The 23,410-nt window shown below is 34.9% G+C and overlaps 5 protein-coding genes across 5 annotated transcripts; 2 read left to right on the forward strand and 3 right to left on the reverse strand.

The window, feature by feature from the left end:
• Positions 1-2,399: 2,399 nt before the first annotated feature.
• On the forward strand, positions 2,400-6,685 carry atf3 (activating transcription factor 3). The gene is made up of 4 exons (XM_026290747.1): positions 2,400-2,535; positions 3,948-4,198; positions 4,431-4,538; positions 4,661-6,685. The coding sequence occupies exons 2-4, from the start codon at positions 3,956-3,958 to the stop codon at positions 4,916-4,918; spliced, it is 609 nt and encodes a 202-aa protein (XP_026146532.1). The 5' UTR covers positions 2,400-2,535; positions 3,948-3,955; the 3' UTR covers positions 4,919-6,685.
• A 4,833-nt stretch (positions 6,686-11,518) lies between these two features.
• On the reverse strand, positions 11,519-13,041 carry batf3 (basic leucine zipper transcription factor, ATF-like 3). Its single transcript, XM_026290750.1, has 3 exons — positions 12,796-13,041; positions 12,426-12,530; positions 11,519-12,232 (listed from the first exon to the last, which is right to left on the reverse strand). The coding sequence occupies exons 1-3, from the start codon at positions 12,868-12,870 to the stop codon at positions 12,047-12,049; spliced, it is 366 nt and encodes a 121-aa protein (XP_026146535.1). The 5' UTR covers positions 12,871-13,041; the 3' UTR covers positions 11,519-12,046.
• A 2,061-nt stretch (positions 13,042-15,102) lies between these two features.
• Positions 15,103-18,392, reverse strand: nsl1 (NSL1 component of MIS12 kinetochore complex). Its single transcript, XM_026290749.1, has 6 exons — positions 18,210-18,392; positions 17,954-18,032; positions 17,738-17,865; positions 15,896-15,950; positions 15,733-15,800; positions 15,103-15,556 (listed from the first exon to the last, which is right to left on the reverse strand). The coding sequence occupies exons 1-6, from the start codon at positions 18,375-18,377 to the stop codon at positions 15,323-15,325; spliced, it is 732 nt and encodes a 243-aa protein (XP_026146534.1). The 5' UTR covers positions 18,378-18,392; the 3' UTR covers positions 15,103-15,322.
• Positions 18,393-18,461: 69 nt separating this feature from the next.
• On the forward strand, positions 18,462-21,662 carry LOC113120735 (putative deoxyribonuclease tatdn3). Its single transcript, XM_026290748.1, has 10 exons — positions 18,462-18,680; positions 19,108-19,140; positions 19,226-19,299; positions 19,466-19,547; positions 19,641-19,703; positions 20,281-20,390; positions 20,578-20,633; positions 20,718-20,830; positions 21,098-21,178; positions 21,278-21,662. The coding sequence occupies exons 1-10, from the start codon at positions 18,540-18,542 to the stop codon at positions 21,440-21,442; spliced, it is 918 nt and encodes a 305-aa protein (XP_026146533.1). The 5' UTR covers positions 18,462-18,539; the 3' UTR covers positions 21,443-21,662.
• Positions 21,663-21,691: 29 nt separating this feature from the next.
• On the reverse strand, positions 21,692-22,260 carry LOC113120739 (spermatogenesis-associated protein 45-like). Its single transcript, XM_026290751.1, has 2 exons — positions 21,892-22,260; positions 21,692-21,801 (listed from the first exon to the last, which is right to left on the reverse strand). Exons 1-2 carry the CDS (start codon positions 22,127-22,129, stop codon positions 21,752-21,754), a joined length of 288 nt encoding a protein of 95 aa, XP_026146536.1. The 5' UTR covers positions 22,130-22,260; the 3' UTR covers positions 21,692-21,751.
• Positions 22,261-23,410: the final 1,150 nt, after the last annotated feature.

Consider the following 23,410-nt stretch of genomic DNA (forward strand, 5'->3'; position numbering starts at 1 on the left):
ATAATATTACATATGTCTGATCCTATACAATGATAAAAAAAAAAAACTGTAATACAGAATCATACAACCGTGAATCAAAAAATTCACATACAGAGACGCAGAGACTGTTTCACAATTTTATAACCTACCAAACTACTTTTCATAAAAAAAATAAAACAACAACAAATTTGTTGATATAAAAATGGTTTTACTTAGTTTAAAAGTCTTTTTGAGGCCAGACTGCAACCTCATTTTTTTTTTATTCATATCTTTTATCAGCAGATATCAAATCAGGAAAAGGCAACAAATTCACTTATCATTTTTTAAATGTATCTCTTTGAGTTTTAGGAAAAACTAAACAAAGAAAAATAAACCAAAAAGGGCAAAATCAGAAACCACATGAAATGCGATATATTATGAATATATATATTATAAAATAAAAAAATAAACATGTAATTCTCTCATATAAAAACTTATATATCGATGGATGTCAAAAGTAAATTCACTTTAAACTAGTTCATATTCAAGCCTTTGCTATGAGTCAAATGGAACTTATTCAAAACTCAGATTCATTAAGCCCGACGGCCATCATTTCTATTGGGAAAAATAAATATTGCCATGTTTAGTTTGTGTGTCATGTTTAGACATGGCTCCTTAGTTACACTATTATGTGTACAAGCATAATTGCTTGTAATAAGGGAGTGTTTTAGTAGTGATTGCACCAGGACTGGTAAAGAGAGATCATTGGAAATTTCCAGAACACAGAGGTAAGAGCTTGTACCGGGGTGTGTAATGACCCAACTGGAGGAAGAGAGCAGTGCTTCACATCCAGTAGAGGAATGCAGACACTGCCGACTGCCCACTCCCTGAAATCACTTCAAATCATCCCACTGAACATCATCCACCACAAATCAAAGTAAATACGAACTCTAACATTTGCTTCATCACCTTTTTCTTTATCTGATTATTCAGTAGATTTCTATGGCAAATTATTTGTTGATTATATGTGTGTATTTGTTTAGGCTACGTTGTTTGGATCAAATGTCTCCACAAGGATAGTAAAACCTTTAAATTTTTCAACATTGTGGTTCCCACGTGGGGAAAAAATAGTAAATGATATAACTGAAAGTGTAACAATGCAAACAGGTTTTCTGTAAGGGGTAGGTTTAGGGTTAGGGGATATTGTTGGCACAGTATAAAAGTAATATAAGTCTATGGAAAGTCCCCACAATTCAGAGAAACAAACATGAGTGAGTGTGTGTGTGTGTCTTCTTTATTTTTTTTTGGTAATTTATTTTAATATTACAAAGATAAAAAAAATAAAAAAATAAAAAATCCTGCCTGTCCTAAAACAACTCCATCTGTTTTAACAATGGAAATTAAATGCAACATTAATGGAAAAACACTACTAAAAAAACAACTACTCATATTCACCAGATTAACACTAATTTGACCCCACAGATAAACCAGGATATCAGAAAAGTTTTAAAATAGTCTAATACAAGTTATAATAGATTAAAGTCTAAACTTGCATGCGGCAATTAAATGTACAACCTTAAATAATATATTTTTGAACACACAAAAAACTAACTAAAACAACTAACACAAACTAAAATTGCAAATATGCGCTCTTAAAATCAAAGTGGTGCCAAAGTTACACTGATATATTTCAATCTTTGAATTTAATTACTGACAAAGAAAATCAAATCAACCTCTGAAAACTCAAGTGTAAATCATAGATTACTGGACATTAACGGGACGTTAATTAATGGTGAGAACATTGGATGTGCAAAACCAAATGATCCCACTCTAAAAAACACTGGTTTAAATACAACTCAGCGCTGTATTTGTATAAATGTACTATGTATAAATGTTTAACCCAACTTTCTGGGTTTTTAACCCAACCATTGGGTCAAAACAACCCAATAGCTGGGTTTGTCCATATTTTACCCAAAGCTGGGTTGTATTTAACCCAGCATTCATGGACTTTAATAGTCTAAATAGACTAAATAAAAGACAGCATCACACTGACCTTGGGATCATCTCTCCATCTTCATACAATTCTCCTTTAAAGACAAAATATGAGTGTGTTTAACAGAGTGAGAGTCATTTTCTGTTCAAATTCTGACCAACTAGACGGTCTGTCTCTCCTCTCCCATGTATTTTTTTCCCCTCACAACTATTTAGTACGTTACACTAGAGCATACCAGAGATCCCATGTCATTACACGGGTATGTCTTTATTTGCTTATTAGGTTAACATGTCAGCTACGACTTCGATTCCTCCACAGTTCGGGGAGGGCGGGGTTCTGAGCTTGCCCAGTTATGGTGCGCACAGAGGGTTGCCTGATTGCATCATCGCAAAGACAGCGTTCTAAATACTATAAATAGGGTGACGTCACTCGCCCCGCCCCTCCGTAGTAGCTAGTTCACGTCCTTCAGCCATATAAAGGGGTGATGCAACGAGCCGGCGACAACTGTAACTTTACCAGCTGAGCGCGAGAACACTCCAGTCAGAGGAGAGCATCACAACACGCGTTTATTCAGTCAAAACAAGGTGAGTGACAACATTGTTTCGCTTGTTATTTATGGGGTTCTAGAACACACTGGAAAATGTCTACGCTATGTTATATTCAATAAACACAACCAGTGACTGATTTCGATACAGCAGTTGTGTTTTTGGGTCAAGCGATTGTACTTATTTAAGCTGATTTAATCTTTTATGCTGTTTATATTCATATAGTTTTTTTTAAATTATTATTATTTATTTAATTTAATTGTTCTCTCTTCATAGTCCAAGTCCTCTAGTTACAAAATGTGCGGAACTGGGTTGCTGTAATGTATGTTGAAATATCTGGATAACTGATCATTTTATGTGGTTCTTTTGGCGAATCGTTAGAGCCGACTGTAAAAAAATATTTACGACAAATACAGTTTACTTTAACTACTCACAAAGAGATTTAATGGTAACCAGATTAGAGTTTAATAAACACTTGAAGATGATGGTTTTACCGGATTATACTGATACCTACAGTTCATACAAGCAGAACGTAGGCTATATTTTAACAAATAATTCGAGTAGTTGAATTTAATCGCATAATATTTAAATTAATGAATAAAACATTTGTCTGATATATATTCTATATAAGATAAGTTTTATGTAACTTCAATGCATATGCTATATATATATATATATATATATATATATATATATATATATATATATATATATATATATATATTAGACAGACAGACAGACAAATGTTCCCAGAACCTAAAGAATACCTTAAAATAATATATTGTGATGATGACATTATGTAATAGCACAGTGTACATGTCATTACATTGTATTATTTGAATATATTAACGTATTTAAAATATTAAAATCTGAAATGTAAAATCATTGTAAAATGTAGGCATGTGGTAAAATGTAAGGCTAGATGACTACATTTTAAGCTCATGACAAAGTAACTTTCTAGCAACTGTTTACAAACAAGAACCACATAAAGATGGTTTTATATACATAAAACACCATAAAGGTGACAATACACCATAATGATTTAATTTACTAAACTAAATTAGATTTGGAAATACTTCTTACTCACTAAATCATAAGAGGATTTATTATATTATTAATATAATAAAATATAAACATTTTGGCAGTATATTTATTGCCTTATTAAATATATTTTCTCCATAAATTGTGAATACAAATCTAAATTGTTTTTAATAAATCCTAAACATATGCATATATCTAATACAATTATGTACATTCATACTTTTTATTTCTGATATACTTATTTACATGTTTTTTTTTTTCAGATTTAAAACAGTTTTTCACTGTAGCATTTTTTAATTTTTATTACATGACTTACTAGATTGAAGAGTTCGTAATTGACTGCAGAAAGTTTACTATGATCCAATTTCCGTATTAAGACCATGATTAAACTCTTGCTTCAAATGTTTTAGATTTCGTAATGATGCTTCAGCATCCTGGTTTGGGTTCCTTGGAGATCAGTGCATCTGCTTTGGTACCCTGCCTCTCCCCGCCCGGCTCACTCACGCTGGACGACTTCACCAACTTCACTCCATTAGTGAAAGAGGAGCTGCGCTACGCCATCCAGAACAAACGCCTGTCCAACGGCATGAGCACCCTGACCACTGACCGAGCGTGTATGAACACTGAACGTCCCACTGAACTACCTGTGATGAAGCGGGAGGTGAGAACCACTCATTTACAGTTAGAACATTGAATCAAATGTGATTTCTTGTATTTCACATTCGTTATATTGAGTAACACGCATGCAGAAAAGCCATGCTTGCACAAGTCACTTGTTCATCCACTTGTGGACCCAATTCAGAATCATTAGGCGGTTTCTGCTTTCATGAAATCAATATTTATTACGCAATGTAGGTATATCTGAACATATCTGATAAATATTTTCATTTCAGGTCATTCCAGAGGAGAGTGAAAGGAGAAAAAGAAGAAGGGAAAGAAACAAAATTGCAGCAGCAAAATGCCGAAACAAGAAAAAAGAGAAAACAGACAATTTACAAAAGGTAGTTATATTTATTATATTATATACATTTAATAATAAAAATAATAAATGCAGTTTATTATATTCTTTTACATTTTATTTTTATTTAAATTATTTATTTATATTAACTATTTAAATCCTCAGGAGTCCGAGAAGTTGGAGTCCATCAATGCCGAGTTGAAAGCCCAGATTGAGGAGCTGAAGAACCAAAAGCAGCAGCTAGTTTACATGCTCAACCTGCATAGGCCCACCTGTATCGTCCGAGCTCAGAACGGCCAGACCCCTGAAGACGAGAGGAAGCTCTTCATCCAGCAAATCAAAGAGACCACCCTGCAAGGTCTGAATCTTACCACAAGTGGACCAACGCACACCTCAATACCAACTAGCTGTGGGCATCTCTAAATCACAAACTGTACAGGCAAGAAGCTAATGGCTCGGCAATCCTGGCTAAGGAACGCTGGAAGGTTCACCCATGTCATGAAGGACTAAAGACGGGTGCCTGCCATGATGCCAGTCAAGGTCGGTCTGATGTACACTGAAAGAGACTGTTAAAAGCACTAAAGTGTTGAAGGACGTTTGATGCGTTCTTCTCTTATTTAAATGTGTTCGGAATTGTATGTATGTTTAACATGATATGCTTTTTGTATGCACCAAAGCCCGATGTCATGTTGATGCTAGAACAACATGATTTCATTTATTTATCATCTTGTTGGTTAAATGAAGCCCTGGCGGTGTGTTTGACAGCAAGTACTATTCTAGTGAGAGGAAACAAATGTAGTAATCTGCGTGTATCTTTTTCACTTACCGACAAGACATACAGGGTGATGAAGTCGTTTAGTTACATATTTATCTCTGGCCTCTGCCTTGTTAAGTGTCCACATAACATGCCACATGAAGTATTTCAAGCTGCTACTTATCTCTCAGGACATGGTCTATATATATATTACAGGAAACTCACATTAAATAAACAGATAAAATAACAGGGAAGTCGACCACAGTGGACTTTGAGACGACGAGGTGTCCCGCACGTTTCTTACAAGGAAGTACTTCTCTTCTTCACCGAAAGCCTGTCTGCTATCACCTCAACCCTATGACTATGTTGTTGTTACAATGCTGTGATCAGGAAGGTCTGTGTTTGCCAGCCTACCGTAAAAAAAAAGAACAAAAACGTTTTTTTTGTGCTACTAGCAAGGACATACTTATTTTTTTGATGTTACGTTTTTCATATACTCTAGCTGTGTGTTGTAATTGTCTAGATACACAAACCTATACAGTCCCAGCTCACAAGAAATGTTCTCAGAACTTTGGCTAATGTTCTGGAAATGTTAAGCATGAATTTCCAGTTATGTTAATAGAATGGAGATGTATTTGATGTTCACATCATCTTGTAATGTCTTTTTTTTTTCTAAAACGTTTTAGTTGTACTTTTTTAGTAATGTTCCAGTAATGTTTGCAAATGTTTAAATAGAGCATGATTTGCCTTAATGTTTTCTCTAACATTTGCATATCTGTTTTTAGTTTATTCAGAAATAACGTAGAGAATTTTAGCCAGATGTTCTTAGAACCTATTTTTGTTGGCTGGGCCTGTCCTAAAGAAAAAAAGAATGAAGTAAAGAATATTAATTATCTGACTATGTCTCAGATCATGTGTCAAGCAGTTTTAGTGTCACACCATGCTGTTGTTGTTAGTGAAGAAACATACCACAAGACATCTGATCAGGCCCTGTGACTGCATTTCTTAATATTACAGAAAGTAATAAATACAATAAGTATAAAAATCACTCATTTCTGCTAAACCGAGGAAAACCCCTAATCTTTTCACATACTTCTTCCTTATGTTTTTGAGCTTAGTTTAATGTTCTGTCATGTAATGAAAAGTTAAGTGATGCAGGCGTCAGGTAGCTTTTTTTTGTGTGTTTGTTCAAACAGGCATGCCACAAAATGTGGTACTATTGACATTAAATGTGTACTGAAAATGAAGCTATGCTTTCTATTTGTGGTTAAACCAGAATTCATCAGTCACTTCATTGGTGTCCATGTCAAAGTGTTCAGGTGCAATTGCTACCAAAAGTCATGATCGAGAAAATAATTTATATGACATATGTATGGCTTAATTTTGACTGTCTGTTTGTTTTTGATACTTTATTATTAAAAAGCTATACCACTTTCAATTGAGTCATTCAGTTTTATTCTAGTCAGATGTGATTAAATACAACCGAATCAAGCTGATTACCTCAGATGAGGCAACACCAAAACACTGTTACTCTTTAAGGTGTACATGACGTGCTCAAAAACCAGCACCTTTTATGGTTGTGCTGAGAAATTTGCGGTAGGGCAAGTCTGCACATGTATAACCTGAGAGACGTGCTGATTGTAACCCTGAGGTTGATCGAGTTCCTGCTGCCAGAGAGCAATGATTCAGCATTTTCTGCTGATTTGAATGATTATTTTGAAGATGGTGGATTTAATACATGGGAACGTGTTATTATTATGTTTTGGAACTGATTAAATGTGGGAATTGCATCAGAAGATAATAATCTTAAAAGCCTCTTGAAATTCCTCCGAAAGAACAAAGCTGCTGAAGAACTCTTGGCAGTGACGATACCTGAGTTTTGGTAACTCCCTTTTGGGGGAAAAAAAATATTGGGAAATATTTAGAATTCTGAATAATTGCAACCAAACTCATTGGGTTGCTCTTTAAAACTATTTCTAAAAGTAAGAACTAAAAGTACCATTTTAACAATTATGAGAACTTTGAGAGGAAATAATTTAACATGGCTGCTTTTAGTTGTGATAAAAAAAAAAATAAATTAAAAAAAAATACACAAATAGATGTGCCATCATCCCTTGGTACTCCTCCCTTTCTATGAATCATAATACATTTGGCAATTTTATTTGCCATATTCTCCAGTTTAGTTTGAACTTGAGTCATTTGTTTGCACACATCCTTTAAAGTAAAAAAACAAAAACATATTTATGGGGCAATCAAATCCAAGTTGCTGCTCATTGCTTCATCGCTGCTGATGTGGACTGATGTCAGACATGTGATAATAAACTCTCAGAAATGACTTTTCGGATAAACTTCCACCTCTTTTCTGAAAACTTATAGAGCCCATAAACATGAAACACTGTATTATCATCACCGGGGAACTAAGCACTCTTTGTTCACATTTGTTTTCCACTGCAATGAATCACTATTTCCAATCAAAACTATCCAATCAGATACAGATTACACCTTGAAACGATGTGATTAGCATACAGGATACATAATATGGGACTTATATACATATATTTAAAATAATATAAAATTATAAATGTATAAAATAAGCTTTTATTAAATCTAATCTTAAATATGGATTTAAAAAATACCCAGATTCCTAACATCTTGACCTGACTTTCACCATAACACAAGTGCACTTTGCCCTGCCTGAATATGAGCCAACATAGTCACAGCCCTTGGCAATAAATGCAATCAGTGGAAACTTCACACTCTGATGCAAGCATTAAAAGTGTTGAAATGGAATCTACAGATGTCAAATAGGGTGTTGTAATGCTATTTGAAACATCTATGTCATAACCTTTAAATATTATTATAATGATTTTAAAGTTTTGATATAATGCATTCCTAACCGACAAGATCATTGGAATGCCTTACTCATTAAGGAAAAAAAATTATGATGACATATATGCCTATGGAACTTGATTGGCAGGTGTTCATTTAGCCATTATAATACACTATTAGGGGTTAATTAAAATGACAAAAAACACATAAGCATGGGATTTTAAAAAAAATCCACAAATCTATGAAATACATATGATACATATTCCATTAGTTTTGGGAGTGAAAAAATGTTGTACTTTGCAAAGTTTGCTGCTGTTGTGGTGTACATTTACATTGTTTCTAGATTATTGTGTAGAGTGATTAGATGCATTTTAAATAAGTCAGGTGAAATCACTATCATACTAATTAGATTGTAAGAGACTGATTTCTATAAAAGGAGGGAAGAACACTTCAAATCATTGTGTTCTTGTTAGCAATGGTTACCTCCAAAGAAACATGTGCAGCCATTATCTCTTTGCATCAAAATGACCTCAAAATGCAAGGAAATTGATAAAAAAAATATTGCACCTGAAAGAACCATTTACTGAATCATCAAGAACTTCAAGGAGAGAGGTTTCGACTGCAGTGAAGAAGTGTTCAGGATGTCCCAGAGTGTCCAGGAAGCGGCAGGACTGTCTACTCCTATGGAATCATGTCACCAGCAGTGCAGAGCTTGCTCGGGAACAGCAACAGGTCAGTGTGAGAGCATCTGCATGCACAGTGAGGCCAAGACTTTCGGACAATGGCTTGGTGTCAAGAATGGCAGCAAAGGTGCCACTTCTCTCAAAGAAAAACCCAAAGGACAGACTGAAATTCTGCAGGAAAAACTGGTATAAAGTTATTTTCTCTGAAGCTCCCTTCCGACTGGAAAATTGATTGTTTGGAGAAGAATAGGTGAACGCTACCATGAGTCCTGTGTTATGCCAACAGTGAAGCATCCTGAGACCATCCATGTGTGGCGCTGCTTTCCAACCAAAGGACTGCTCTAAAACACTGCCATGAATTAAGAATGGTACCAAATTTTCCTATACAAGAGCGACTTCTTCAAACGATCCATGAGCAAGTAACTCTGCGGATCTCAATCCCATAGAGAACCTGTTGTCAGTCCTCGAAAGGTGAATGGAGAAACCAAAGCCCACAAATTGTGATTCAACTCCAAGAACTAATAAGGCAAGAATGGTTCGCCATCAGTCAGGATTTGGCCCAGAAGCTAATATCCAGCATGCCAGAGCGAACTGCAGAGGTTATGAAGAACAAGGATCAACACTGTAAATATTGACTCATTATTTTTTTTGCCAGTAAGGGTCTTTAAAATGTATTATATGCTTATTGTTGCTTTCAGTATACCATAGAAACATGTGGAAAAAATAATTTACATATACTGAAGCAGCAAACTTTGCAAAACAATTTGTCACTGCCAAAACTGTACAATGGAAATTTATTTTTTATTTTATTTTTTGCTTTGGGGGAGCTCAAGGAAGTGTAGGTTGAATGGGAACTTCAAGGTCAACATTCTTCTTTAAAGTTCCTGTAAGATTTCCAAGAGTTTTGATATGCGAGGGCAACCACCTACAGTCTACCAGGAACTTACAGATCAGGAAGGAAAAGTTACCATAACAGTTCTTTTTTTATTTTATTTTTTCTGTTAAAGACACACCCCTAATTTCCCAGTTCACAATGCGCATTTGCATGCTGCTCTATTCAGATTTCAAAAGATGCACTTTAAAGGCAATGCTAAACAGTTTATGATAATCTTCTACTTCCTTTTATTTTCTTGTGTGACAAGAAGAGATATTTACAGCTATGATACAACCTGGGCTTTTAGAAGAAATATCGATGATATTGGTCATATACAAACCGATGGCTTTCATGAAGTCTACATTAGCCTACAGATAATTAAAACGACATTTATTTTAACTATAGGCTAATTATTATTTAAAGCAGCTATGTCTGTTTTCAGTAGATGTACATATTAAACATATAATCTATTTATTATAAAATATATAGGTCTAACTGTAAATATCTAAATATAAAGATTATATCATTTTAATTTAATGCAAGCTGATTTGTAATGTATCCGCTAGAGGGCATACCAATCAAAGAATTGTGGGCCACAAACCAGAAGACATCATAGGCTCTATGTATCTTGCTCAAAAAAACAAAAAAAAAAACATTTGTAGAGGTTGTATTGGTTATGATGGGAATTGTGTTGGTTGTATTAGAAACAGTAATGGACCCTGTGGGTTTCTACTGGTAATTGGACACCTTCTATTATCACCTTCTATTAAATCCTAACAGAACATGTCCTGAAACGCACTACAGAAAACCATTTTTAATAGTTAAAAGTTGATGTTTTGTAATGTTTGTAATGGTATTTGTAGTGGAAACCATTTGAATTTCTGTGATGGTTTCTATTGTTTTGATATTGTTTTTGGCAGAGTAAACACACAGAAAGCCAGAATGCTTAAGACAGCTTATCCATTATCCACATATTATTATTATTACAGTTATAAAAATAAATACGCTGAGTTGCAGGACATGCACTGGACTCTAATTTCCGCTTGTCTTGATGCGGCAAATATTTCATTGATGCAAACGTTGCAGATGTTTTGTAATACTTCACCAAATCGCTCCCAAGGAAACAAAAACATATGTAAATTTTGAAGCTGACATAACAGTTGCCAATCATAAATGATTTAATTTGTTAAATACATGTATATGTATGTATGATTATAAAGCACTGGTTCTCAACATTTTGACTGCAAGACATCCTTGCATCCAAGATATGTTTATGTACTTGTGCTACTAATGTAATAAAAAAAAAATCGATTAATACCTCTCTCTCTTGCTCCAAAATCAAAAATTGCATGCTGCATAAATTTAGTGAAAAATACTCTTTCTGAAAAATTGCATTTCTGCTAGAATAAACAATTATAATGAACATACTAAAATGACCTGTTTCATGATCTTTTTTTGTTTTGTTTTTTTGTTACATTCTATAACAGTGCTTTTTCGCTTTAACGTTTTAAAATGAAAGTCAACAGATTCATGTTGAGCTCTAGGACTTTTCAGAAGAGAAGAGAAAACTGGAAGAGAAATGTAGAAGTGTGTACCCTGCACTGGTTAGGAAGGTAAGTCCACAGAGGTTTAAGGAAGTGATACATTCAAAAAAAAAAAAATCGGACCACCATCTTACCGCAACCACCCCCAGATATGGTTTCAACTCAAATGAGAAAAAAACTACACATCCGGGTCCTTTTTCTGATTTGGTGACCTCATTTTAATAGAAATTGTATGACCACTTCAATTCGAGTAATTACAGTCTGCATCTGCATCACAGAGTGAACACAAAGACTGATTTTTAAAAAATAATTGTTTATTTTTTTAATACTTACAATACACTCCAACAGCAAACATGATCAAGCCAGACATAAAAGTAACACTAACATTTCAATTAAGCTGCTATGGTTAATAATATTATGCAGACATAAACCTGCTGTCACAGTTTTGAAACTAACCTCTGGTATTTTGGTCAGATTTTGGCTCTCATAAAGCAGAAGTCCATTGTCGCATGTCGTTCATTCACAGCCAACTAACTGTGGTGTAACAGATGGTTTTGTTAGTGGTTATTGACTCTATCAAAGTAAATAGTGGACGTATTCACGTGAGGCTTGACCCTGGGAAAACAAACATATGACTACAAAGATCCTGTATTCTGAACATAACAATGCAATTTCAAGCATGAATTAATAATTTACTTGTATGTTGACAGAAAATACTGCATACTGAACACAAAAGTTAATACTTCAGAATTAAAAAAAAATAATTGGATGCTGCTAGTATGAATAAATACCTTCCATGATTACAAGCATACTTAATTTATCCTTAAATTTAAATTTGGACATCATGAGCATCAAATGTAAGCGACTCTATCTAGACATAAACTCAGGTGACACTGTGCCTGCGGACCTTGATGTTGAGGTCATACCACAGTTCAAGACAGGGCACAAAGGCTCATGGGCTTTGAGGGCATCTGTCAAGCGTTGCTGTTCCTCTAACAAAAGCTGGACTTCTTTCCTCAGCAGGCTGTTCTCCTGTTCCAGACATTCATATGCCTGGTTACAGAACATTTCAGGACATTAAAAAAACCACATCAGTCTTATGCATCAATGAGTATTTTCCAATGTCTGCCTAAAATTGCCATCATGTCTGCATGGGGCAATAATCATTCTACCTGCAAATTTACTAAAAAGTACAAATGCTGAAATCAATTTTATTTTATATTCTATATAATGTGCAGCTTCGGACCTCATGCAACTCATCAGCTCTCTGAGTTTGTCTTTTACGGCTCCTCTGTGCAGCAACTCGGTTCTTTTCTCTTCTTTTCAACCTTTTGTCTTCATCATCAGAGCTCTGAATCACAATCATACATGTATGTTATGGTTATTATGATATGTTGTTTCCTGAACATTAATTTGCAGGATTATATCATTACAACAGAACAAATCACAAAGATTAAACCACAAAATAATTTTGGGTGGCACAAAGCAGAAAGATCTGAATGCATAAGTTATAAAATGCATATTAGAATTTAGGCACATTTATTTAGTAGTTTATGTTATAATCCTATTTTGTAATTATGTCAAGAAAATGAAACAAGAATAAATAAGTAACATACCTCACTCTTTCGAAATAACCGTAAAGCTGGAGCATCACTTCGTGTAAAGTTACTTGTCGCACTGAAAAGTGACATGACAGGTGCAAAAGAGCACGAGCACAATGAAGACTTCCGTTCACGAAATTTGATGCTAAGTTAAGGCGAACTATTATGACGTTTTAATTAGCGCATAGTTAGGGATGTTTAAACTGTCAGTCAACATCCCTCAGTAGCATTTCTTGCAAATGCCTTCGGCGGATGTTCTTTGAAGTCACGTGGTGCTCTCGAAAACTCCAATAACTTCAGGCGGTATGAGTATTTTTGTATTTTTAACGCTTTTCTGTCATTCCTTGAAATTACTCTCTTTTCCATTTTGAAAAGGTGATTTCAGAAGGTTTGTTTATTTATTTATTATGGTTACTTCTTTTTTTTTAATCAGGCAACGAAAGCCCTCGAGTAAAATCAAGTGGGTTAAAATAAAAAGGTGATATGTTCGACAGTTTCAAAATTTGCCAATTTCTAGTCTAGCGCTCAAAGTGACACTATAAAGGTGCTTTTCAATAAATTAGAATGTCGAGGAAAAGTTAATTTCAGTAATTCAACTCAAATTGTGAAACTCATGTATTATATTCATTGCACACAGACTGAAGTAGTTAAAGTCTTTGGTTCTTTTAATGTGGTAATTTTGGCTCACATTTAACAAAAACCTACAAATTCACTATCTCAACACATTAGAATACTTCATAAGATTAATAAAATAAAATTTTAGTGAATTGTTGGCCTTCTGGAAAGTATGTTCATTTACTGTACATGTACTCAATACTTGGTAGGGGCTCTTTTTGTTTTAATTACTGCCTCAATTCAGCGTGGCATGGAGGTGATCAGTTTGTGGCACTGCTGAGGTGGTATGGAAGCCCAGGTTTCTTTGACCGTGGTCTTCAGTTCATCTGTATTTTTTGAACTCTTGTTTCTCATCTTCCTCTTGACAATAGATTCTCTCTGAGGTAAAGGTCTGGTGAGTTTGCTGGCCAATCAAGCACATTAACACCATGGTCATTTAACCAACTTTTGGTGCTTTTGGCAGTTTGGGCAGGTTAATGAAAAATGAAATCAGCATCTTCAAAAAGCTGGTCAGCAGAAGGAAGCCTGAAGAGCTCCAAAATTTCTTGGTAAACAGGTGCAGTGACCTAACCTTTTTGAAGTTTTCAAAAAACACAATGGACCAACACCAGGAGATGTCATTGCACCCCAAATCAACACAGACTGTGCAAATTTAACACTGGACTTCAAGAAAGTTAGGCTATGAGCTTCTCCCCCTTCCTCCAGACTCTAGGACCTTGGTTTCCAAATGAAATAGAAAACTTGGTCTCATCTGAAAAAAGGACTTTGGACCAATGGCAACAGTCCATTTCTTTTTCTCCTTAGCCCAGGTAAAACACCTCTGACGTTCTCTGTGGTACAGGAGTGGCTTAACAAGAGGAATACGACAACTGTAGCCAAATTCCTTGACACAGCTGTGTGTGGTGGCTCTTGATGCCTTGACCCCAGCCTCAGTCCATTCCTTGTGAAGTTCACTAAAATTCTTGAATCAATTTTGCTTGACAATCCTCATAAGGCTGCGGTTATCTCGGTTGGTTGTGCATCTTTTTCTTGCACTTTTTTGTTTGACTCAAATTTCTGTTAACATGCTTGGATACATCACTCTGTGAACAGTCAGCTTATCTGCAAATGAATTTGTGTGACTTACACACCTTGTGAAGGGTGTCAATGATTGTCAGAGATCATTTTGAAGGCTCAGAAACCTTTGCAGGTGTTTTGACTTGATTAGCTGATTGGCATGTCATCATATTCTAATTTGTTGAGATCGTGAATTGGTGGGGTTTTCTTATATGTGAATCAAAATCATCACAATTAAAAGAACCAAAGACTTAAACTACTTTAGTCTGTGTGCTTATAATTTATTTAATACATGAGTTTCACAATTTGAGTTGAATTACTGAAATAAATGAACTTTTCCTCAACATTCGAATTTATTATGATGCACCTATAGTAAGTTTATCAGAAGTAGAATTTAATCCCGATATTCTTTTCCATCAGTTTACTTAACAAATTTTGGCAATTATAAGATATTGGCCTATAGATATTTGTAAATGTTAAGATGAAATTTTTTTATCATTGTTTACTTATGATATAAAAAGGACCCTGTTAGTCCATGTTTAATTGGATCAGTTGTTTAATTAAAATGTGCTCAGTGCCAGTATTTGGAAACCAGTACTGGTAGACCAACAACACCTTGTGGTATGAACCTGGACCACATCAGCACAATAGTTCTCCAAAAAAAGGAATTTATTGTAATGGAAAAAGAAATTGATGTAGCACTTATTTTTCATTTTTAACTATATGCACAAAGTATTTCTTGAATATTTATTTACATGATATGGGTAAAAATCAACATACAAAACATTTATCTAATAACAGGTGTCAATACAATACTCCCAACTGCCCTTCTCTATTACCATACAAAATGATACATACACAGATATACACATTAATTTGCATCAGTCATTTGGATGGTCTTTGGAGCAGGTACATAGTCTGCACTGTATTCTGAATCAGACGCAGCTCTTTTGATGGTGGAGGGAAGCCTGTGGTGAATGTCTGGATAGACGTCTCCTACTGAGCTGCCAAACACTTCACTGTAGATCTCCACCGACTCCGCTGAAGGCTGCATGTCAAGTACTTGACGCAAGCCCTCGGCTGCCTGCTTCAGACTTTTCAGAGACTGAACAGAATGATGGAAAATGGAGCATGTTTAGAAATATAAATCCTTTTTTGACTATGGTAATGATACTTTTATCTCACTGGTATACTTAAAATTATAAGACACTAAAATGGACAAGCATGTAGTACCATGCATTCAAGAGGCACTGTATAAAAGTAATTAAACTTGATTTATACCTTCATAACTGTACTGGCTTGTTTCAACATTGCAGGTGCAGCAGCTGACACATTTCTGATGGCAGTGTCTGTAAAAAAATGTTTAAGTGCCAGTAACAAACACTGCATAAAGCACAGTTTTACAAATTATGTACTTTTGCAAAGAAAAGAAAGGCGCACACACCTTGAGCTGGGTCTGGTTTTAGGTCTTGTGGCTTCACTGTCTGTTCATACAAACCCTAAAATAATGGATAAACAGTAAAAAGCATATAAGCTACATTCACGCAACAACATTTAGGTCTTCAAAAAAACTGAGCTGTACTCTGAAAAAAAAAAACAGTGTACTTTTTATTCCAGCAAACACAATAGTGTTTTATTATGACACCTAGTGGCCAGAGATTGAACACCTAAAATTTGTAAGTCTTAAAAGAATAATGACATCATATATTGTGACATCTGGTGGCCAGGAGTAGAACATGTAAAACTTTAAAATAACTGATTTACAGGGTATTGGTTCCTTGTCTCGGTGCTCTTTGAGTGCAAGGGATGGTTCAACTTGTTAAATAATAATAGTCCACGGCACTTGAATCTTATTCAAAAAGTTTTAAAAAGCCTTTATTTCATCATGGCTATAAGTTTTAAAAACAGGTGACAAGCGCACACCTATGTGTTATGGCTATTTTGCCTTCGTCAGAGTGTCATAATTAATTTACTCTGTCTGATAGGTGTTCCCAAAGATAATTTGTTTCATACAGGTGCATCTCAAACTACAATTTCTTACTTCATAAGAAAAAGAATAAAACTTTTTAGTGAATTGTTGGCCTTCTGTAAAGTATGTTCAATTACTGTACATGTACTCAATACTTGGTAGGGGCTTCAATTCAGCGTGGCATGGAGGTGATCAGTTTGTGGCACTGCTGAGGTGGTATGGAAGCCCAGGTTTCTTTGACAGTGGCCTTCAGCACATCTGCATTTTCTGGTCTTTTGTTTCTCATTTTCCTCTTGACAACAGCCTATAGATTATCTATGTGGTTCAGGTCTGGTGAGTTTGCTGGCCAGTCAAGCACATCAACATCATGGTCATTTAACCAACTTTTGGTGCTTTTGGCATTGTGGGCAGGTGCCAAATCCTGCTGGAAAATGAAATCAGCATCTTCAAAAAGCTGGTCAGCAGAAGGAAGCATAAAGTGCTCCAAAATTTATTGGTAAACGGGTGCAGTGACCTTGGTTTTCAAAAAACACAATGGACCAACACCAGCGGATGACATTGCACCCCAAATCCTCACAGACTGTGGAAACTTAACAAAAAGAAAATTGGGCTATGAGCTTCTCCACCCTTCCTCCAGACTCTAGGACCTTGAATTCCAAATGTAATACAAAACTTTCTCTCATCTGAAAAGAGGACTTTTGACCACTGTGCCTCTGAAGTTGTAGGTGGTTCAGGAGGGGCTTAACAAGAGGAATACGACAACTGTTGCCAAATTCCTTGACACCTTCTCTATGCCTTGACCCCAGCCTCAGTCCATTCTAATTTGCTGAGATCATGAATTGGTGGGTTTTTGTTTTAAATTAAAAGAACCAAAGGCTTAAACTACTTCAGTCTCTGTGCATTGGATTTATTTAATACACGAGTTTTACAATTTGAGTTGAATTACTGAAATAAATTAACTATTCCACGGCATTCTGATTTATTGAGATGCACCTGCACATAACATACTATAAAGACTAATATATTTTCTAATATCTGAAGTTTGTAATTTTACGGTTTTAATAATTGAATACAAAATTTGTTAGTGATTTATTTATACTGTATGGATGAATGAAAAAAAATATATATATATACATATGTATATATATATATATATATATATATATATATATATATATATATATATATACATATATACACACACATATATATGTATATATATATGTATATGTATATATATATGTATATATATATATGTATATATATATATATATATATATATATATATATATATATATGATGATAAACATGTCTCACCAGAAGTTTCCTTTCTGCTCTTAATGATCGTACAACCTGGTTGCGTATTTGCTTTGGGTAAGAGTTGCGTTTGCAGGCAGTCTCTACTATTTTCTCATCCAGAATGTCATTTATTGTGCTGTCATAGTCTGAACATACAAAGTAATGGTTAATAATGTTATGGCTTGGGTTTGGTTTGCAAGTGTAATGAGTTCTCTAAAACTGACAGTAACTTACCTTCACAATAATCCTCTGACACCTCGTCCCAGGACAAGCCACCAATAACTAGATTTTCTTGCACTGTGAATTCAAAGTTCTAAATTATAAAAAAAAAGACGAATGAAAAATCATCATCGATGTCATAAATAACTCAAATACTTGGTTTCCACAAAAATACCACAAGTTAAACAGATGGCGTTGCCACAGTGAAACCATCGTACACATAATAAACACAAATAATTGAACTGACGTGTTTTTTTTCTACTAGACTTACCACAACCATTTCTTGCAGCAATTTAGCTTTGTCCTCCTCGGAAATGTGGCATTGGCCATCGAGCAACTTTTTAAATAAGTCTTTATACTTTTCAAGCTGTTCACGAACGTGTTTTTTCGACTTGACATTTACTCTAAAATCTGCCCCGCTCTCACGGTCTGCCTCCATGACTGCCGCTTCTTTTTCAAAATAAATCCTGGAAACGGAAGCAGAATGTGTTACAACGAAACAAACCCTATCAGCAACAGCGGAAGAAACGTTCCGATCTCCATCGCGAAGAATCAGAACCATAGACAGTAAAAGAAACGGACAGAAAATGCCGTAGAGATCATGAAAACAAGAGGTTTAATAACACATTTTGTTTACAAATTTAAACAGAAACGTGCTCAAATTATATTTATATACACTAACATCATGGCTAGAGGGTTCATTGACTGTCACTGTCACTTGTCAGCAGATGAGTTTACACAGGTAAGAAATTGCGAAAGCCTTATCTTTAAGCCATAAAAACGATGTCTTTATCATGAGCGGATCCATCACCGTTTTAATGTGTGCTACAGACTTACAGAAAAACCCACCTAAACCAAACTCATCAGCAGGTTTGCTTGTCTCATCTGGTTTAAGTTGTTTTTCAGCAGGTAGTTCAGTGATCTTATTGATTTGCACAGTAAAGTACTTATTATAAATTAGGCCACTTTTTGACCGGATGAAGTTACAGTAATAACAACAAAGATAAATGTTATTATATAATATTAAATGTAAACTTTTGTAAGCTATGTTGTCAGTATCACTGTGTTTATGTAAACTATATACAGACAAAGCGGTAGGTTGTCATACCAAACAGAAATCATTTGCACAGAATCTAGTTTATATATTTAAGTTTTTTTTTTTTTTCTAGGATATAGATGACGTCCTTTTGAGAGCTAAAAGAGTAAGTTTTGTCAATCTTAAGAGACAAATCAATAAAAGCTGACAAACAAGACCAACAATGACTTGTGTAACTAATGTAATTTCAGGCTGGAGTGAAAGCTCTTGTGGCTGTTACAGAAGGAGCCAGTGAGTTTGAGAAAGTTATTCTGCTGTCAAAAACGTAAGCTTTGTATGAGAACATTCTCACTGAGGAGTTTCCTGTGGCTTTTGGAATGACAGTGTTCTAGCTGCACACACACACACACACACACACACACACACATCACGTATGCTTACACAGAAATGGACACATGCAGCTTTACTAATATTTAATGTTTTTGATATAGCTATCCTGGCTTTGTGTTCCCTTGTTTTGGCATTCATCCCCTTCAAGGATCAGGGCAAGACTTGCATAGTGTCAGGATTCAGGTGAATATAACCAAACAAGATATAGAAAGATACCCTGCTTCATATGCTATGTTGTGACCTTTTAGTGCAAAAGTATTAGTTTTGTTTTAACAGGACCTGGAGCCATTCCTTCCTTTGTTCCAGAAGTACAGAGCTGATATTGTTGCAGTCGGTGAGGTAAAATAAGATCATGTCTTTTTCAGACAATTTTTTAACAGACATTGCTCTGCATTTTTTAAATGTATTTAAATAACACTTACCAAACAAAAATAAAACATACAGCTTGTTTTGATTATACGTTTTATATAGAAAGTAGAGGTCAATTTAAGGAATGTGAAATTAATTAAATAAAATGAGAAAAAGAGAAGAAGTCCTTAGCAAACTTACAAGGGGTAATCAATATGATTTAAAATTATTTGATTGTATTTTATTGTAGAACTAGTATCTAAATTAATTAGAATCTTCTAACTCCATATTTTATCAGGTAGAAATTGTAAAGAAAAACTATTTTACAAATCCTTACAAAATTATGGAGCCTTTAAATATTGTTATTTACTAGGTTGAGAACCATTGGTCTAGGGATAATAATAATAAATAAAATGAATAAAAGTATGAAAATCATACAAGACTGGGGAAGCCAGGCCTCAAATTTCTAATGCTGATTTTAAATCTTGAGTCAGTATTGTAGTTCACCTATTTCTTGTTACATAATGTGATGACGCTTGCATTTATTTTATTTTTTTTCTCTTCACAGATTGGTCTTGATTTCACCCCCTGGTTTGCAAGAACTACTCAAGAGCGTGATGAGCAGATAAAAGTCTTTATAAAACAACTTGAAATAGCTAAAGAACTTGATTTGCCAGTGTGAGTAGCAACAGGTCTTTCTATTGGAGAGTAACAGGAAATCATAAGAGCAGCTGAGAAATGGATACATTGTTTGTTACTTTTTACTATTACTTGGTATTGCAGGATATATAGTACATCCTGAACTGACTGTTAGTTTTGTAGTTTCATTAACGCTCATATCTCAGTCCATTCTTTTATCTTAAAGGAATGTACATTCCCGCTCAGCAGCTAAGGTTACCATAGACACGATGAAAGAACTAGGTAAGAGATAACAAATCATTATGTCTCTGTGACCTTTACAAATGCAGCTGAATTTCTTGAGTAATTCTACTTTTATGTCTTTAGGGATTAGACAAGCATTATTGCATAACTTTGCCGGCAAGCCATCAGTTGCTATGGAAGGGGTTCAGGCTGGATTCTGCTTCTCCTTTCCGCCTGCTGTCAGCAAAACTGAGCAGGTTATATAAGGATTTAATTTAATTACCATCATGCTTGTGTGCCATAAAATCATAGATAAGTATGCAATAAAGACTTGAATCATATTTTAAAGAATGACTCAGTTCCACGTCACATGTCATTCACTTCAAATATTAGTACATTTTGTACATATGATTGTTTGTTTGAACCGGAAATTATGTATTATTAAAACCTATATGTAACTTCAGTGACAAACGTTAGGTTTGACATCATTTTACACTATTTTCACTACCATATTTCAAATGCAGAGAGCAAAATTGATCAGACAGATTCCACTGGAACACATTTGCCTTGAGACAGATTCTCCAGCCTTGGGGATTGACAAACATGTAAGTCCTAACCTTTTATTATAATCTGATTTTCTGTATGACTGAGATGTTTTGAAGCTCACTGTCCATGTTTATCTTATTTATTTATTTTTGCCCTAGATTAGAAATGAGCCTGGAAACATAATGATCTGCTGTGAATACATTGCGAAGATTAAGGGAATATCTTCAGACGCAGTTATGGAAGTCACAACACAGAATGCCCTTCGGTTGTTTTCTAAGTTAAAAAGATATAATTATTTTTCTTATATAGTGTCATTTTGTTAATAAAGCACTCACTCAGAGAAAACAAATTGACTTAGATTAATGTCTTGTACTTTGAAGTTTTCTGTAAAAGTATCATGCATGAACCTTTCAGATTGTTTTTGTGAGCTGGGTTAAAACCAATTCTCCCTATCAATACATTTTTCAAATGTTTTTCATTTGTATTCCTTTCAGAAGAAAGTCATACAGGTTTTGACATTAAGGCTGATAAATAACAGTTTGACAATTTTTTTAATAAAAAAATTAGAATTAATCCACTGTTTTATTGACAGATCGTTTCATTACACGTGTATTGCTGTGTGGAGAAAAAAGTTAATCTTCACAGAGGTTGATTGAAGTTCCTAACACTTGATGACTTTTATCTGGAAGCACAAAAAAAGATCGTATTTTACTTCATCATATGTCGAATGTAGCCTTTATTAGTTGGAGGTGAAGTTTCAAGCGCGTCTTACAGCTGTCCTCGAAGTGTCTTCGCTCGGGATGTCTGCTGTTGTCGTCTCTGTCCATCCAGGAGGAGCGCTGCTCGGGGCGCGCGGTCTGCAGCGCGCTGAAGTCACAGCTGTTCTGGAGGTGAGCGCGGAAATGTTTCCTTTGAGGTAAACTCCAGAACCTACTGGTGGTCTCCACGCGACACCACGTCTCCCTCTGCATATTGAACTCGTACAGTTGGTCTTGCTTAGATTTTGACATTGTTATCGATCATATGTAGGGTACTTGTGAAGGCGAATCAACTTGTGGCCATTTCAGTCCTTGATGTTTAAACAGCTGTAACCATGGTAACCAGACATGTAGCCTTCCGGTAATGTGTGTCGCCGCCGGAAGTTGATATATATATATATATTGCAGGGGTGCCAGCACTGTGTAACAAAACCATCCCAAATGCCATATCATAGCCCAAACAAGCCCCTTGGCCCTTCCAAATATCAAATCTCAACACAGGCCACGTCTTCCACACCAGTAGGCTAGCCTGTAGATTAAAATATAACTTAAATAATTTAAAGGCTTTTTTGATGTTAAAAATAGCTTTTTCAGTGGAATGAATTGTATTTTATGGTTCCTAACTAGCAGTATTGTGAAACAACGTTGTCATTCAGTACGTCTTTAAAAACTGCATTGATCATTATGTAGCCTGTCTTGCACTGTCATGTTAGCTTTGAAAGATGTTTGTAAAAGTCTCCCACGTTTCACCAAGTCCAGACTGAAACTAGCCTACACTGATTTCACCTTGACCTTTGTGCTATTTTAATAATATGGAATAAAGATAAATATTTTTTTTCTATTCAATGCCACAAGAACAAGAGGTACTGCTTTGTCGCATAACATTATTAGCGGCAAAAGTGACAAATTTTACAGCGTTTTCAGCACTTATTTTCATGTTGTTATAGAATGTTTATGTAGACCTATCATTTAAAGTTTGTGTATAATTTTTATAAAAGCTAAAAGGTTTGGATTGAACAAAACCCATTTAATCCATCTGGTCACAAAGGTTTTCATTTATAAAGATCTAAAAACCTTACTGACTGATGTTTTAGTTAACTTCCTGCAAATAAGGAAAAAAAATAAAGGGTCTTAATTAAATATGTTTCACATGATTAATATAAACTGTCACATGACCGAATCAGTTTAATTTCTGTTTGCACCTTGAGATGGTGGCTGCATAAAAGCTCCCAAAACGAAAGGTTACTAAAGTATGTTAACAAAGATATGACAAAGATTTCTGGTACTCATTATCTTTAATGTGTCTAGTATTAATATACGAATTCAGATATATTCAGTTTCGTGGAGTGTGGTCATAGAATGAGTAAACCTCTTCATGGTCACAATAGTGACCGGTGGCATAACAGTGAATTTGGGAAATTGCAGTTGTGAGGGAAAATTGCACTAATATTTTGCCATTGCAAAATATTGCATTAAAAGTTCAAATGTTACAAATAAGTTAGAATATTGATGTTGTAATGCTGGTAGCAATAA

The sequence above is a fragment of the Carassius auratus genome, chromosome 20 (assembly GCF_003368295.1).
Source record: "Carassius auratus strain Wakin chromosome 20, ASM336829v1, whole genome shotgun sequence".
Lineage (NCBI taxonomy): Eukaryota > Metazoa > Chordata > Actinopteri > Cypriniformes > Cyprinidae > Carassius > Carassius auratus.